Source organism: Malania oleifera, chromosome 7, assembly GCF_029873635.1.
Source record: "Malania oleifera isolate guangnan ecotype guangnan chromosome 7, ASM2987363v1, whole genome shotgun sequence".
NCBI classification, from domain to species: Eukaryota; Viridiplantae; Streptophyta; class Magnoliopsida; order Santalales; family Ximeniaceae; genus Malania; species Malania oleifera.
The window spans coordinates 100,459,090-100,473,496 of record NC_080423.1 but is presented as its reverse complement, the minus strand read 5'-3'; the positions used below and the strand labels follow the sequence as shown (position 1 = coordinate 100,473,496).

Below are 14,407 nucleotides of genomic sequence, written 5' to 3'. Positions count from 1 at the left end.
ATAGCAAAAAGCTGCCTTCTTCCCTGACTCCTCAAACCTCACGTCACACCAAGTCCAAGTTTCAAGTATGAAATTTACTTAGACTCTTGAGAAAATTTCAGCATGTTGTCATTTAACATATTCTAAAATTGAATTAAGAGCCCAACCCTTCAACTTGGGAGGGCGTGGCATGGTAACGGTACGTGCACGGTGGCTGTCACGTGCCCAAAACCACCAGTCTCCCGGAAAAAAGAAAATGTCAAAAACATCACTCTCAGCATATTTTATATATATTTTGTTCCACCACAAGAATAATGGGCAAGCCAAAGTGAATCTGCCATTCGACATTCAAGCATGCCGGAGATCGTCGACACCTCGCCGGAGCCCCACGTTGCCGCCTTGGCCTTTCCCTTCGGCACCCACGCCGCTCCTCTCCTCGCCGTCATCCGCCGCCTGGCCGCGGCGGCCCCGGCCGCGCACTTCTCCTTCTTCGGCACCGCCCGGTCCAACGCCTCGATCTTCTCGGCGTCGGAAAGCGACGCGCAACGCAATGTCACGGCTCACGACGTGCCGGACGGCATCCCGGAAAACTACGTGTTCTCCGGGAGACCGCTGGAGCACATCGATCTGTTCATGGCGGCGGCGCCGGAGGTATTCCGCGCCGGCGTCGCGGCGGCGGCGGCTGAGGCCGGGAGGAAGGTGAGCTGCGTGGTGAGCGATGCGTTCTTTTGGTTTGCGGCGGAGATAGCGGAGGAAATGGGAGTTCCGTGGGTGCCCTTTTGGACTGCGGGGCCAGCATCGCTCTCCGCTCACGTTCACACCGATGCCTTTAGGCAGAGGATTAACGAAGTTGGAGGTAATTAAATACAGCTTTGATCGAGGCAATATCCTATATTCTGAAAATTCATCTCAATCGGTGTCCCAACTGACTCCAGATGAGCATAGATAAGGCCCACAAAATTAATATCACTTTCAAACAGGTTTTGTAAAAATCTTTATAATTTTTTCTCATTACATGCAATTTGTTTATACTTAAATCATGATCGAAATCGCAAACACAAGAAACAGGATTATTGCATGAAAAGTGTGATTAGCTCTATTTTTATGTTCGTACACATTCATCGAACGCATCACCATTTTCGAGATTCAAGAGTGATGGTGATATCTGGTAGATACATTCAAGAATTTGGCATCAACGTAATGTCATTTTTAGGGGCAGGAGCATAGAGAAATACAAAGGGCCACAATAAAGTCTTATCATTTATGTTCTATGGATCGGACCAACTACCCGCTATTGAATTGCTACGTAGCAAATGTGATAGAGTAGGTACTGACCACAAGCTTGAATGGTGGAGGTTGGGCTTCGAATGTGTATTAATACTCAATACTTCTTATCTCTTTATTTTTTTAGAAAATTTTTCAGTCTTTAAAAACATTTTCAAGCAAAAATAATATTTCAAAAAACAAACCATGTGTGAATGCAAAGATTCCCAATAGGTAGAAATATTGAGATCAAAATGAAAGGAATCAGTAATTGTTAGGTCACGGTTTGCGCGCACATATTGTCTCGGGGTTTGATGTGGCTGCCAAGCCAAACTTCTGAATCAACTGCTTGCTTGTGTTGATGCAGGTTTTGTAGGACATGAAGATGAACCACTTGAGATTATCCCGGGCATGTCTCGATTACGATATCGGGACTTGCCTGAAGGAGTTGTGTTTGGAAACCTAGAATCGAGTTTCTCAGAAATGCTTCATAAAATGGGCCTAATGTTACCCCATGGAGCCGCACTTTTCATGAACTCTTTTGAAGAGCTAGACACTGACATGACAAATTACCTGAAATCCAAGTTCAAGAAATTCCTCAATGTTGGGCCTTCCAACCTCATCACACCCCAACCACCACCCTCTAACAAAGTTCCTGATGCAAGTGGGTGCATCCCATGGCTTGACAAGCAAAATCCCGCATCGGTCGCCTATGTTAGCTTTGGCACTGTCATGACGCCAACCCCAAACGAGATCACAGCACTTGTCGAGGCACTAGAAGAGAGTGGAGTTACCTTTCTGTGGTCCTTTAGGAACAATTCTGAGGCCCATTTGCCAAATGAGTTCTTGGAAAATACAAAAGGAAGAGGAATGGTTTTGCCATGGGCTCCCCAAAAGGAAGTCCTAGCACATGATGCAGTTGGGGTGTTTGTGACACATTGTGGTTGGAACTCGTTGCTCGAGAGCATTGCTGGCGCTGTGCCAATGATCTGCCGACCATTCTTTGGTGATCAAAGGCTGAATGCGCAGATGATCCACCGCGTTTGGGAGATTGGTGTGGAAGAAGTCGGTGGGGTTTTAACGAAGAATGGGCTAATGAAAAGTCTGACAGTGGTTTTGTCACAGGAAGAAGGGAGGAAAATGAGGGTGAAGATCAAAAACCTCAAAGAACTTGCGCAGAAGGCTGTTGAGCCGGAAGGGAGCTCAACTCAGAATTTCAAAGCTTTATTAGAAACTATATTGAATAAAAGAGACGCATGACTCCAGGATTTTTGGTAAATGATTCTGTAGTTTTTGTTTGTGATTCATGTAATGAATTGTGGTTTGATGGGCTTGCTTGTTTAGCAGTTGATAAAAAATTGACTTTATACAATAGTAAAATATCAGCTGAGCAGCTACTATGGTTGCAAGTTTAAGATTACAAGCTTCAACTTGGATGTGTGCTTGGATAAAATGAATTATAAAACTATAATTTCATCTAAATTCATGCCAAGTTAAATCTAAAAAATATGAAATTAATGCACCAAACTCACCATTTAAACTGTTCCATACGTGGAAAGGATAAACCAGACCCAAAAGGAGTTTGTCATTAGAGAAAAAATTATATGAAGCTGCAGTTATGTGCCATGCAGAGAATAATGAAAAAGGTTTCTTATTGAAGTTGCCACCAGCTTTAGCTTGGCAGTGGACTCCAAAAACCTGAGACATGGAATCTCACAAGAGGCGAAGGAATATGAATGCCATTACACCACTAATCCAAAAACTCTAAATTCATATATATATATATATATATCTAGAACACCAACTCAAATGATTTTTTTTTTTGTAACAATTTTTACCCATCAGCCGTCCCATTTTTGGATTAAACTTATCATTGCCACTTAAAATACAATAGCCATACGCTTTTGGAAGAAAAATCAAAGTACGCATATTTTTCATTTCATTCCACTGAACTTGACCTTCATATTGCACTCCACTCTGCAAACCAACCATAAACTTGGCCTATGAATTCATTAACTAAAAACGCAGGCATTAAAGCACTTTGATCCTTGCCAACATTAAAATAATAAAAGATTAAATGCCCCAGTATCTGACAGCTAGTTACCTGTAATAGCTCGAAAACACAGGGAAAAACCACTTAGGTCCTTCAATAACATTCGAACTTTCCATATTTCATAAACTTCCATATATCTTCATCAAATTTTATTCCATCATTGGTGATAAAAGCAGCATTCCCCACCCAAAACTCATCCCCTAATTCATACAAACGATTAGTTACCCCAAGCTAGTGGCACACAAGAAAGGTTGTTCCTTTCAGTAGCGCAAGATACATGTTTAAACTGAAATAAAGCCAAGTCTGCATTACAGTCCAAAAAATTGAAGGTAGAAATGTGAAGATAACCCTGTATCAAATTCAAAAATACATCATATTCTAAGATTAAACCCAAAAACAAAAAAAAACAAAAAAAAATCTACAGTGGCCCCCCCAAAATAAGTATACACAACACCTACTTAAAATCATCAAAGCCCTCCCAAAAAAATAAAAGAGAAATCAAAAGGATAGCATTTCATATCAACAGTTTGCCTGTCAAACCTCATCATGAAATACAATATCAAAGCTGAATCCTCGAAAGCCGTACATTGATCCGCTATATTCCTACATTAGAATCTAAGTATTCTACACCCACTCACCCCAACAGCCATATAGGAACCTGCAGCCAAGCTTTTGTATGCCGGAGCACCTTCATGAGTCACCGGTTTAAAACAGGGGAACATTTGAGGAAGAGAGAAAAAATGGGGGAAAAACCCTGGCTCTGTTCTCTCCATAAAAATTCTCGGTAAATTAATTCATAGCGCTCGACACCTCTATGGTTAAAATCCATCAAATTAGCTCCGGAGCAAGATAAGCGAACTATGAGTCCAACATCTCATCTTGGATCTCATTGGGGGCAATGAGTCCTGGGATTGTAAGCATCCGCAGTCTCTCCCTCTCTCTTTGTGCAGCAGCCTCTTCTGCATAGAGATCTTTGTTGTCCTGTTGAAAATTTCAAGGTTTAGCATTACAAAATTAAACCCATTCACCTGACCCATAAAAATTACACCAGGAGATAGCATTTCATCATTCAAATTTTGAATCTTCTCATCACTGCAGTGCCTGCTAATTAAATAACTTTACAGTTAACACGAAACAAAAAATTGCTGCAACATGAATGAGTTGGCACCAATTTGGACCCCCACATTGTTAGCCATAACCATTCTCGACAAAAGAAATCAAATCAGAAAGGTTAGGATGCTGCTTGCAAAGACTATAAGTCTCCAGTGCGAAAAAAAACAGGATGAAGGTGGTAAGAAAATGGAATCAAATTCCACGCGATTAAAGGTCATCCCTAATTTTCTAACAAAGGATTTAAGTTGACGATAACTACTTTCAAACCCAAAATCAAAATAAGTTGATCCAAAGATAGCATTTTTCCCAAATCATCTGGCTGTTGGTCTTGAGCATAAATTATTAAGAACTAAGGCACACTTGTAAATACAGTACAGTAAATGTGTTGCGGCACTACCTGAGCTGAAAATTCTTTTGATTGCACAAGAAAGTCTCGTATGTGATTCTTAAATGCAGAGAGATCATTCCTTGATTCAAACAGACCATTTACGAACTGGGCAACCTGAAAAAAGTTGATAAATTGTTGCATATGCAAGATATATTTAAAACCCAAAAAAAAAAATGCATTTTCATTCCATACCTCAGCAGCTGTCATGTTGGGAAATGACGTACCCAAAAGCTTGATAGTGTACTCCCGTACATACATTGTGTTACTGGGATATGGATATGGAACTGCTGATGCATCCCACAGAGGTTCTGTCAGCAATCCAGACTCCACCTAAAAATGCATCGTATAACAGTAATGAGTTTGCTCCCCAGAGTTGAACAGAAATAAATATGGAAGTCATATTCCAATCAGAGAAAAGGCACTTGAAATCGCTGTACCAGGCAAAACAAGTGCTGCAACACCAAGACATGAAGCTTGAACCCAGGTTTATGGAATGTGTCCGTCAAAACAGCAAAAATTTCTTGCTCAATTGTCAAGAAGTAGGTTCGATAGAATTGATTACAGAACTCAGAAGCCTGAGAGAAGATACAGCAACTACAGAACATTAAAAAAGCTCAATGTCTGACAATAATAGGTGCAGGAGTAAACGACACCAGACCTGAAAGTTCTTTAGCATCTCCAATAAAAGGTTTAAACCAGTTTCCGCAATGTTTCTTTCGGTATGCCGAAAAGCCCATATTATAGAATCCATGACAAGCTTTAGTTGCTGCAATAGAGGAAAAGTCCCCCATGTCAAGGAAAAGCTCATTAAAATTTTTTTTAAAGAAGAATGAGTATTAAAAAGAAAAACAGAAACATGGCATTCCTTCAAAAACAAATAAATGAAACAACTCGTAGACACAAAATTATTAACAAGACAAACCTGACTTGACAACCGAATCAAAGCAGGAAAACAATGTGTAGCAATGGCACGAAGTAATGAGAAGAACTTTAGACGATGCTCGGGGTAATCTTCAAAATTCTTGGTAATCATCTGTCACAATGCAATTAGACACGGTCAGAAAACCAAAGAAATTTTGTACAGTTGAAGATATCAACAGATTCCAAGGCCAAATCTCATCCATATTCAAATCAGCATAAAAAATTAGCAGGAGGCAAAAGTTGGCAGCCACCTGCCACCCCCTGACTAATGGTTTTGAAAATTTCTTAAACAAGTTAAAAATTTTCCTACCAACATTGTGTTGCCGCCCCTCTAGTTTTTATTTACTCTCCACTAGATTATGAGTCAAGAATGTAATTTTTTTTTTAATGAATTCATTATTTTATTTTATTTTCATTTTCATTAAATACTAAACCCAAAGCCCACTCAAATTCTCAAAAACAAATTGTGCTTCGACCTGTTGCTCCATCTAAGCCTTTATGCTTATACAAACTCCATTATGGTGTGCTAGCAAGCACTTTGATTCACAAATGATTGATAATAATATCTACAGATTTAAAAAAACATTATTTTAATAAATTTTTTAGTTTTTCATTGATAGATTGTTTTTAAGAAATTAGATTGACTATAATTTGATTTCTTTTAATAAAAGAAATGCATTAAAATTATTCTATTTTAATTTACTACATAAAGGTATTTATTTTTAGAAAGTGTACAAGATTTGCTTGTTCAGTTTTCCTCCATCATATTTTAATTTTTTACCTTTTTTCACATTAATTCTCTGCAATTCACCTTTGTAATTTTTCAAAAATTTTACATTATAAATATATTTTTCATCCTCCTTTTAATCATTCAACATCGTACGATTAAAATGCAAATGTTGCAAAGCAAAAAGGAAATTTAGCACATAATAAGTATAACATTTAGTATACAGAGGTATTTAAGACTATATATAGACTCTGGAAAGCATATCAATTCACTAAATAAAATATACTTTAGTTTTTTAATAGAATCTAGTCTCAACCCCCCATTCCAAAATTCTAGCTCCTTCACTGCTTAGGCACCAACAGGCATGAAATATTGTCAATGAAAAGTTTATTCTCAAGCATCAGTTCACCTGACACAATCAATCATCAGATGACAATTTAGCAGAACAGCAATATATATCAACCATGAGCATTTACCCTGAGGCTTCACTTATAGCTCACCAGGCTACAAAATACACTGAGGCATAAGGCTCATGGAGAAGGGCCAATGATGATGTTTCATTTAATATTTAGTAGTCATCAAAAACTGCTCTGATTTAGGTGACTTTTTATTGTTATTTGCAATGTTTTAAAAGGCGAAGGGGTAAGGCAAGGCCTTTTAACAGTTGAGAGGCGAAGCGCCAGCCTTTTGAGAATTTGTTTTTAAGATAAAATACGTTAAATAAATTATATACATTTAAAATGAAGTAAAAATTAATAAAATGGCAAATATAATGTAAAAGGAAAAACTAGACATACTTTGTGAACTAGTTGTTGACCATTCAAAAATTGCTAACTAGAATACATGAGGACATCTTTAGTCTCTTACAAAGTTCAAACTATTTTCATGATGTAAGATACAACTCTCAGTCATTTTAGAAAGGTTGAGGTTCAAGAGTTTTAGAAACAAACTCATATTATGACATTCCTGTTAGATAAACATGTAGCTAAAATTGTTTAACCAATTCTAACTTGAGAATCACACACTCAAAATGCGTAAACCTCAACTAAAAAAGCGCAAAAGGCATGTTTTTGTATAAATGCATAAGCCTCAGCATGTAAAGCATTAGCCTTTTTAAAATTTGGTATTTTAGATTGAACCTCAAGGCATTTTAGGCATGTCTTGCCTTGAGGCGAGCCTCATGGCAACCCTTAATTGAGCTTTGCAAGACATCGATTATTTGTACTTCATTATGATCTTTTTTATATTTTTATTCATTTTCACATCATCAAATCCAACAATGCAGGTTAGAAAACCCCAGTTGACTCCAGTGTGAAAACAAATACTAGAATTTCCAAAAGGTGAGCTTCTCACCTCCAGTGTGCACTGGAAAATAGCCTCAAATATGCGAGCCACATCCTCTATCATGGCACCTTTGTACCTATGTACAAAACAAAATGTCAGGAAAAGAAACATAACAAATAAGAAAGAAAATGTCAAGTAATGAGTCTATTTTGAAGTAAAATGTCAAGATGTTGGAAAGATAAAAGTTCAGATAGGTTAAATAAAAATGATAACCCTATAGAAAATAGCATCACTAAAAACAATGTTCAAGTGACAAACACTGGAAATACAAGTAAAAAATGTGAAGTATACCAAAAGCAACAAAATTACCAAGAACTTGCCAATTACCAAATGCAAGTAGTGCTTACTATTTGTAAAAAGTAAATATATTATCACATTATCAAGATTTTACTTCATAATGAGTCCGTCAGCAATCCCAATCAGATCCATAATGTATGTGGCGGCAAAAAATTAGACATAGATGCCTTACTTGTTTATTATTGTGGCAAAAAGTGACAGAACTTCTGATTCTCTAGCATCAGGCAAGTTCCTAGCATAGTCCCCAAGAACTGGATCCATCATTGGGGGAACAAACTGCTTTCCAATTTGTGGTTGATCCTCAGCCTTATCCAAGAATGTCTCGATGAGCTTAAGGGTCTCCCTCTTCACGGACCTGTTTCAAAAGGAATAAAAGAAGAGAATAATGAGATGTATCGTACAACAAGAGTGAAACAGAATCATTAAAGTTAATTTTTTACCGCAAAAGTTTTACGTAAGAAGTTTTAGATGCAAAAGGCCCTCCTTCAGCAATGCTACTCGATATAAGCTCACTATACATTCTGTTCCAAGCAGCATAAAGTCGGGCAATCAGTAGATTGGCACAGTAGCACTCTTTGAAATGTTTCAAATTTCATACTGAAATACTTATTTTGAGGTGAAATCTAACTGGAAAAATACCTGTAGATATTAAGCATATCTAAAAAGATCAATGAAATTTGTGATAGGAAAAATGTTCCAAGCGAAATGGCAACACTTGTATTTGTCTGTTAGCAACAATGACTTGCATTAGTAACGATAGTTAATCGATCCTCTCGTCAGAGCAAATCGAAAATGAAAATAAGAAAAAGAATTATCAATAAAAAAAAAAAACCCAGAAAGGAGCATCGGCCAAAATGTTCGCTCTCTAACTACTGATTGAGTTTCCTTCTTTTTTCTACAGCCCACAGGCTGGGGCAGTGGAGGAGAAGGTAATGTTTGGTTAGATAACAGGAAATGTTTTTTGGAAGTTATAATAATTTGAAATTTTTGCAATTTAAAAAAAATAAAATATTATCATAAACTGAATTTGTTTGTTTCAGTTATTACAAAAAGAATTCTAAATATGTCCCCTTTCTAATCACCAAATGTCTCAACATAACCAAAAGGAGCATAGATAGTATATCTTTCTCACATCACAGGCAAGAATAACGCACTAATAGACAACCAAACATACTAACTATTTTAGCTTAATACATACAATCCATTAAATACAAATAAATCATATGCTGAGACTATGATCTAGAATTTCTAGATAGCTTGATCGAGACATGCTTAGACCAATCATTAACCATAAGAAGCATTTGCATGTTTTGTTGAAGTAAAAGAATCCAATTTTTTGAGTAATGTGAAGTAACCCATGCTATAGAAGTCTGAACGCACAACTAACAACCAGAATCTCGCATAATTAATTAACAAAAGATTAAATATCATTTCGGCCCCTATAGTTTGTCCTAGGATGTAATTTGATTCCCTTAATTTTTATATTTTTTTGTAAGGTCCTCCAAGTTATCAATCCAAATGGCAACTAATGCAAACTACAAGCACCAAAAGCGCGTAACATATACAATATATATTTGAATAGCTGAATGAAAAATATTTGGGGCCGGGGTTCCAAGCAGGTATGGATTATAGACCCACAAATTAGCCCGTGCCAAACATTACACAACTGAAATATTCAATCCCCAAAAAAGATCCCCTAACCCAATATTATGCAAAAAATTTCCATACAAATTAGATTACATAATTAACCAATTAGATACATAGATTCAAATATGTTATGCAGATCCATACGCATGCCGTGCTAAAAAAGGAGGGAAAAAAAAGAGGGATAAATTAAATGAGCATAAAATTAGAAAAACAATTAAAATTTGCTAAATCGAACAAATACAGAAACAACCAAAAAATGTTTAATAACATAATCCCCAATCCATTTGAACCCAATCATGTTCCCTGATTGACACTCAGCATGAGCAAGGTAGGGCAAGGTGGATCGTTCCACTAACCCCAGTGCGTTTCCTATGATATTGATACTCAAAAACTTGCGTAGAGGAACAAAATGAAGGATTATTTGGAAACTTCAAACTAAGAACGATCCATGAATGAGATTTTAGGAATTTAACACCCCCAAAGGAAGCAGCGTATTTGAAACAAAAAACTTATCAGGAAATTTAGCTGTAGGAGACAACATACACCAATCCATTACTCATGCTAGAATTTTCTCTAATTTTTTTTTAACATCAAAATTTCGTAATTGAGTTATAGGAGAAATCCAACAACAGGATATTAGCCTTTTGGGTAAGAATAATAAAGAGACAGGATCCAACTTTTGGAGGCAAGAATCACCACGCACCCCAGGTGCCTGCACATAAACCTAAGACATGATCAACACTGAATTCTAAGAAATTATTTAGATTCCAATAAATGACAACATTCTCATTTTTAGGTTATCATTCAAGATTATGACTTTTTTTCAAATGACACCATTAAATTTTTTAATAAAAAAAAATTCTGGACAAAAAGTTTGAACATTAAGACGCCACAACAAGAAGTTATTTAAAGAAACATTACATAAACAAAAAATTAAATATTGAATCATGAGATAAACTCAGAAACTATACTGTAAACAAACAAGCTACAACTAGCCTTCTCACCGTACAAGGAGAACGCACGCAAAAGTAATAACTTACGAGGAAAACATATGCAAATAATCAAAACCGCATCATGTTGCAACTACTACAGCAAGCAGATAGTTAATAGGACCATAACCCTATATTGACCATCAAGATGTGATTGGTTGGCTGCCCTGTTTTGATTTATTTTAATTTTGTTTTGTATTTTTTTTAAGGAGGATTACTTATGCACCTTGTTGTACTTCTTCTCAATAAAATCTTCTTTTTCGAACGAAAAAATATCAGCAAATGCAAACCTGCAATATATTTAGCACAGTGCGGATCACATCTAGATCCTTCAAAAAATCCACGCTCTGCCGTGCCTGCCCTATAATTTCAGCCCATTTCTGCACAACAAAAACATGACATAAGAAAGACGCCAAAGGAATCAACATCATGCATGCATAAGACAGAAAGAGAAACAGTACTAGAATAGATTCCAATTTAAACCCACCTGATTTGGCAGTTCCATTAACCTCTGCAAATATTCATCCCTCTTCTGGGGATCAGGTTCAGCTTGAATCATATGAGCAACCTAAAAAGGCAATGCAACAATTATTACAGTGCTGAATCTGTTATCTTTATAATAACTTTAAATATTGGAGAATTGAACAGACATACAGATTCATAAAATGTATGGATCTGATGAGGCTGAAGATCAGCAACAGTAGTTGGAAGTCCTGACAGTAGTTCAGATACAAAAGGTTCATTTTCACCAACCTGAAAATGAGGCAATGTAAATCAACATTTCAGTTGATGTCTAAATAATAAAGACACCATCTTAAAATAGAAAATAACAGAAACAAAGAGTACCTGAACTATAACAAACTTGCGCTTGCACTTCTGAACAATCTTTAAGAAGGTGTCGCAGGCCATATCCTGAAAGAGTTATGGCATGTTAATCCGTAGCATACAATAAATATATATCAAATTCTTGTCCAATCACCGTGATAGTCAGATACAGCTAATCATAAAATTAAATAAATAAATAAATAAATAAAAAGGAAAAAAAATTATAAGTGATTGCGAGAATATAATGACATGAATAATTCACTTAAACAGCTATGCCCATAATATATTTCAACTTTTTACCTAAATATCAAAATAAAAATTGCAATATTTAATAAAAGAGCACCAATTAACAAATATATTTAATATAAGAAGCCTCTACCGATAAATTACATCTATTTGAGAACATTTGATGATAAGCATCACCAAACAGATATCTATGTCACTGAAGAATACTAGCTGATAGTGCATCCCATTGCACAAGGCTCCCACCAAAGATATATGCAACCGTATCTCGGAGTACAGATAGGCCGGTGCTAAGCCTCCTACAAAAGCTATATTGGCATATTTTGAAACTAGAAAATATTATAATTGGGCTAAGCCAACGTGCAAGAAATACACATATATTAGATAAACAATCAATTTCAACATTCAAAATCATGAGTACACAATATATTACAAGAAACTAGTCTCTTCACCATGATGTTAAAATGACAAAAATAATGGTGATGCCTAGATGGGAGAAATTTTGTGTATATAATGGCATTTGGTGCAAGCTCACTTCCTTTGTTTGGTGCAAACTGCAAAGTAAGAAATGGAAATAGGCATAATAGCCACAACTTAAGTCACAACAACTACCCATCTCCACCAACATGATAAAAAACACCACAACTCCCTAGTGGCTGTCAAGCCAAGCAACAACCAGGGAACAACACCACAACCACAGCCACTTAAACAACATTAAAATCTTATCCCCACCCTCACAATCAGCATAACACAATCAGCATAAGCAACCCCCCAACCATTATAATTGAATGAATAGACCAAACAACAGATTTTACGAAACTGCTATCCGATTTTGTGAGGCCATTCCGCATCCCTCAAATAAATCAAGAATTATATACTTCTAAATCAAAAAAAATCACAAATTATATAACACATGCTGCTTTTGCTTTGCAATTTTTTTTTTGGTTTAATTTGCCTATGATTAGAAATTCTATTAACATGTGTACTAGAGTTTAAGCATATCAAGGAAAGAACATTCTAGTTTCTTGAATAACCAGTTTTCTTAATAAACAATTTATTTAAAAAAAAAAAGATACATTGAGAGAGAGAGAAATTGAATCCAAGGAGAGGCTAGAAAATCTCAAAAAATAAAAAACAACAAATTTACAATGATTAACCAAGCAATTGCCTCTCTAAACCCATTCCACCATAATTTGTGTAATTCTTCAAATTTGCTAGTTCCCTCTAATCCTTCATCACCTTAGCTTGCCACCATCTTGCTTGTTTTCATTTCCTCCAGAATCAGACATGCATAAACCCAATTTATCCATCAAATTCGGAGTTTTTATATCATTCCTAGAGATCTACTAGACCAAGGTTGACAAAACTCTATCCCTTCACATTTGCTTTTGTCCATACCACCATTTTCAAGAATACTGATCCCCTCCAATCCTTCCATTAGAGGTGATGAGCTACAGTGAGGCAAGAGGTGCAACAAGGTGCACCTTGTAGATTTTTAGTTCTTACATATTTTTTTCAGCATTAAATATTTAGTTTTTACATCTTTTTATAAATTTACATCGAGCCCTAGGCAGAGCTCTTTGCCTCTTTGCACCAGTGTGAACAGACTCTCTGACTGTTCTTCAAACCACTTCTTATTCTTCAATCTCAACCAGGTCCAATTGCCAAACATTCAGAGACTCAAAACTACAGTCTCAACTTGCTACGTTCTTCTTCTTCAGTTCTCAGCCAGATAAGACATTCGGATTTCAGAGAAGGTTCTTTCTTCTTCTTCCCCCTCTTTCTTGTTCTTGTCTTCTTTATTTTCTTCTACTTCTTGTCTTCTTTATTTTCTTCTACTTCTTGTGATTGAATGACCGGATTCAAAGTCTTCTGCCTGCTCTCGGCCAGACTTCAGAGCAGCTATGTGCCTTTATCTCTGCCTCTGAGTCTGAGGACTGTTCTTTTTCTTGTTCTTTTTTTCCTTCGTCTATTTTGTTGCAAATATATTTTTCTGCATCTATTTCTGCATTTATATATTCCTTGAATTTAGGGCTTAAATGAATTCTGAAGACTCTGTAAAGATCCAGCTTGGAAGTAAGCACATTTGGGTGATAAAAATATTAGAAATAATGTGACTCACAACTTTTGTGGAAAAGCAATGCAAGGAGGAGTGTTCTAGGAAAAACAACATATTGTTCGAGGATTTCAAAATTTAAAAGAAATCCATCAAAGTGTCCAGTTCATATTTGTGAGGAGATTAGGGAATATATGTTAAAGTTTGGTGAATAGATCATTAAAGAGGAGATGAAGTGAAAGAAAAGTTCAAGAAATCGATTCTCGAGGTAAGAGACTGGGGTGAAATTCAAAACTCCCACCATTTAGAAGCAAGTCACTTCGCCCCCTTGAAAAAAATACCCCACCATGAAGAAATCAAAACAAAAGGGGCCTACAGATTTATATTTCACTCCCAATCCAAAGAAAGTTGTTCAAAGTAGGAAAGAAGTGACGATGAAGCAAACATCCATTAACGAGGCCTATAAGAAAGAACTAATAGAGAGGGCGCATACAGAAGTCACAAGGTGGAAGTATTTGGAGAGTTTTGCAGTGGCACTTGAATAAATTGGGCAATATGTTTC

The 14,407-nt window shown here is 36.3% G+C and overlaps 2 protein-coding genes across 3 annotated transcripts in view; one reads left to right on the top strand and one right to left on the bottom strand.

The window, feature by feature from the left end:
* Window positions 1-264: 264 nt before the first annotated feature.
* Window positions 265-2,657, top strand: LOC131159673 (anthocyanidin 3-O-glucosyltransferase UFGT-like). Its single transcript, XM_058114751.1, has 2 exons — window positions 265-835; window positions 1,610-2,657. Exons 1-2 carry the CDS (start codon window positions 334-336, stop codon window positions 2,500-2,502), a joined length of 1,395 nt encoding a protein of 464 aa, XP_057970734.1. The 5' UTR covers window positions 265-333; the 3' UTR covers window positions 2,503-2,657.
* A 918-nt stretch (window positions 2,658-3,575) lies between these two features.
* Window positions 3,576-14,407, bottom strand: part of LOC131159672 (protein EXPORTIN 1A) — a 34,593-nt gene continuing 23,761 nt past the window's right edge. The window contains exons 19-32 of one of the 2 annotated variants that reach the window (XM_058114750.1): window positions 11,568-11,633; window positions 11,376-11,474; window positions 11,209-11,289; window positions 11,012-11,101; window positions 8,725-8,810; window positions 8,526-8,606; window positions 8,258-8,440; window positions 7,798-7,864; window positions 5,719-5,829; window positions 5,455-5,562; window positions 5,234-5,371; window positions 4,989-5,126; window positions 4,806-4,910; window positions 3,576-4,276 (exon numbers count right to left, since the gene is read on the bottom strand). In XM_058114750.1, the coding sequence (XP_057970733.1) occupies window positions 4,154-4,276; window positions 4,806-4,910; window positions 4,989-5,126; window positions 5,234-5,371; window positions 5,455-5,562; window positions 5,719-5,829; window positions 7,798-7,864; window positions 8,258-8,440; window positions 8,526-8,606; window positions 8,725-8,810; window positions 11,012-11,101; window positions 11,209-11,289; window positions 11,376-11,474; window positions 11,568-11,633 (1,476 nt within the window). In that variant the 3' untranslated portion in view covers window positions 3,576-4,153. Of the gene's footprint in view, window positions 5,127-5,233; window positions 5,372-5,454; window positions 5,563-5,718; window positions 5,830-7,797; window positions 7,865-8,257; window positions 8,441-8,525; window positions 8,607-8,724; window positions 8,811-11,011; window positions 11,102-11,208; window positions 11,290-11,375; window positions 11,475-11,567; window positions 11,634-14,407 lie in introns of both variants that reach the window. The other variant, XM_058114749.1, reaches the window with a different exon arrangement.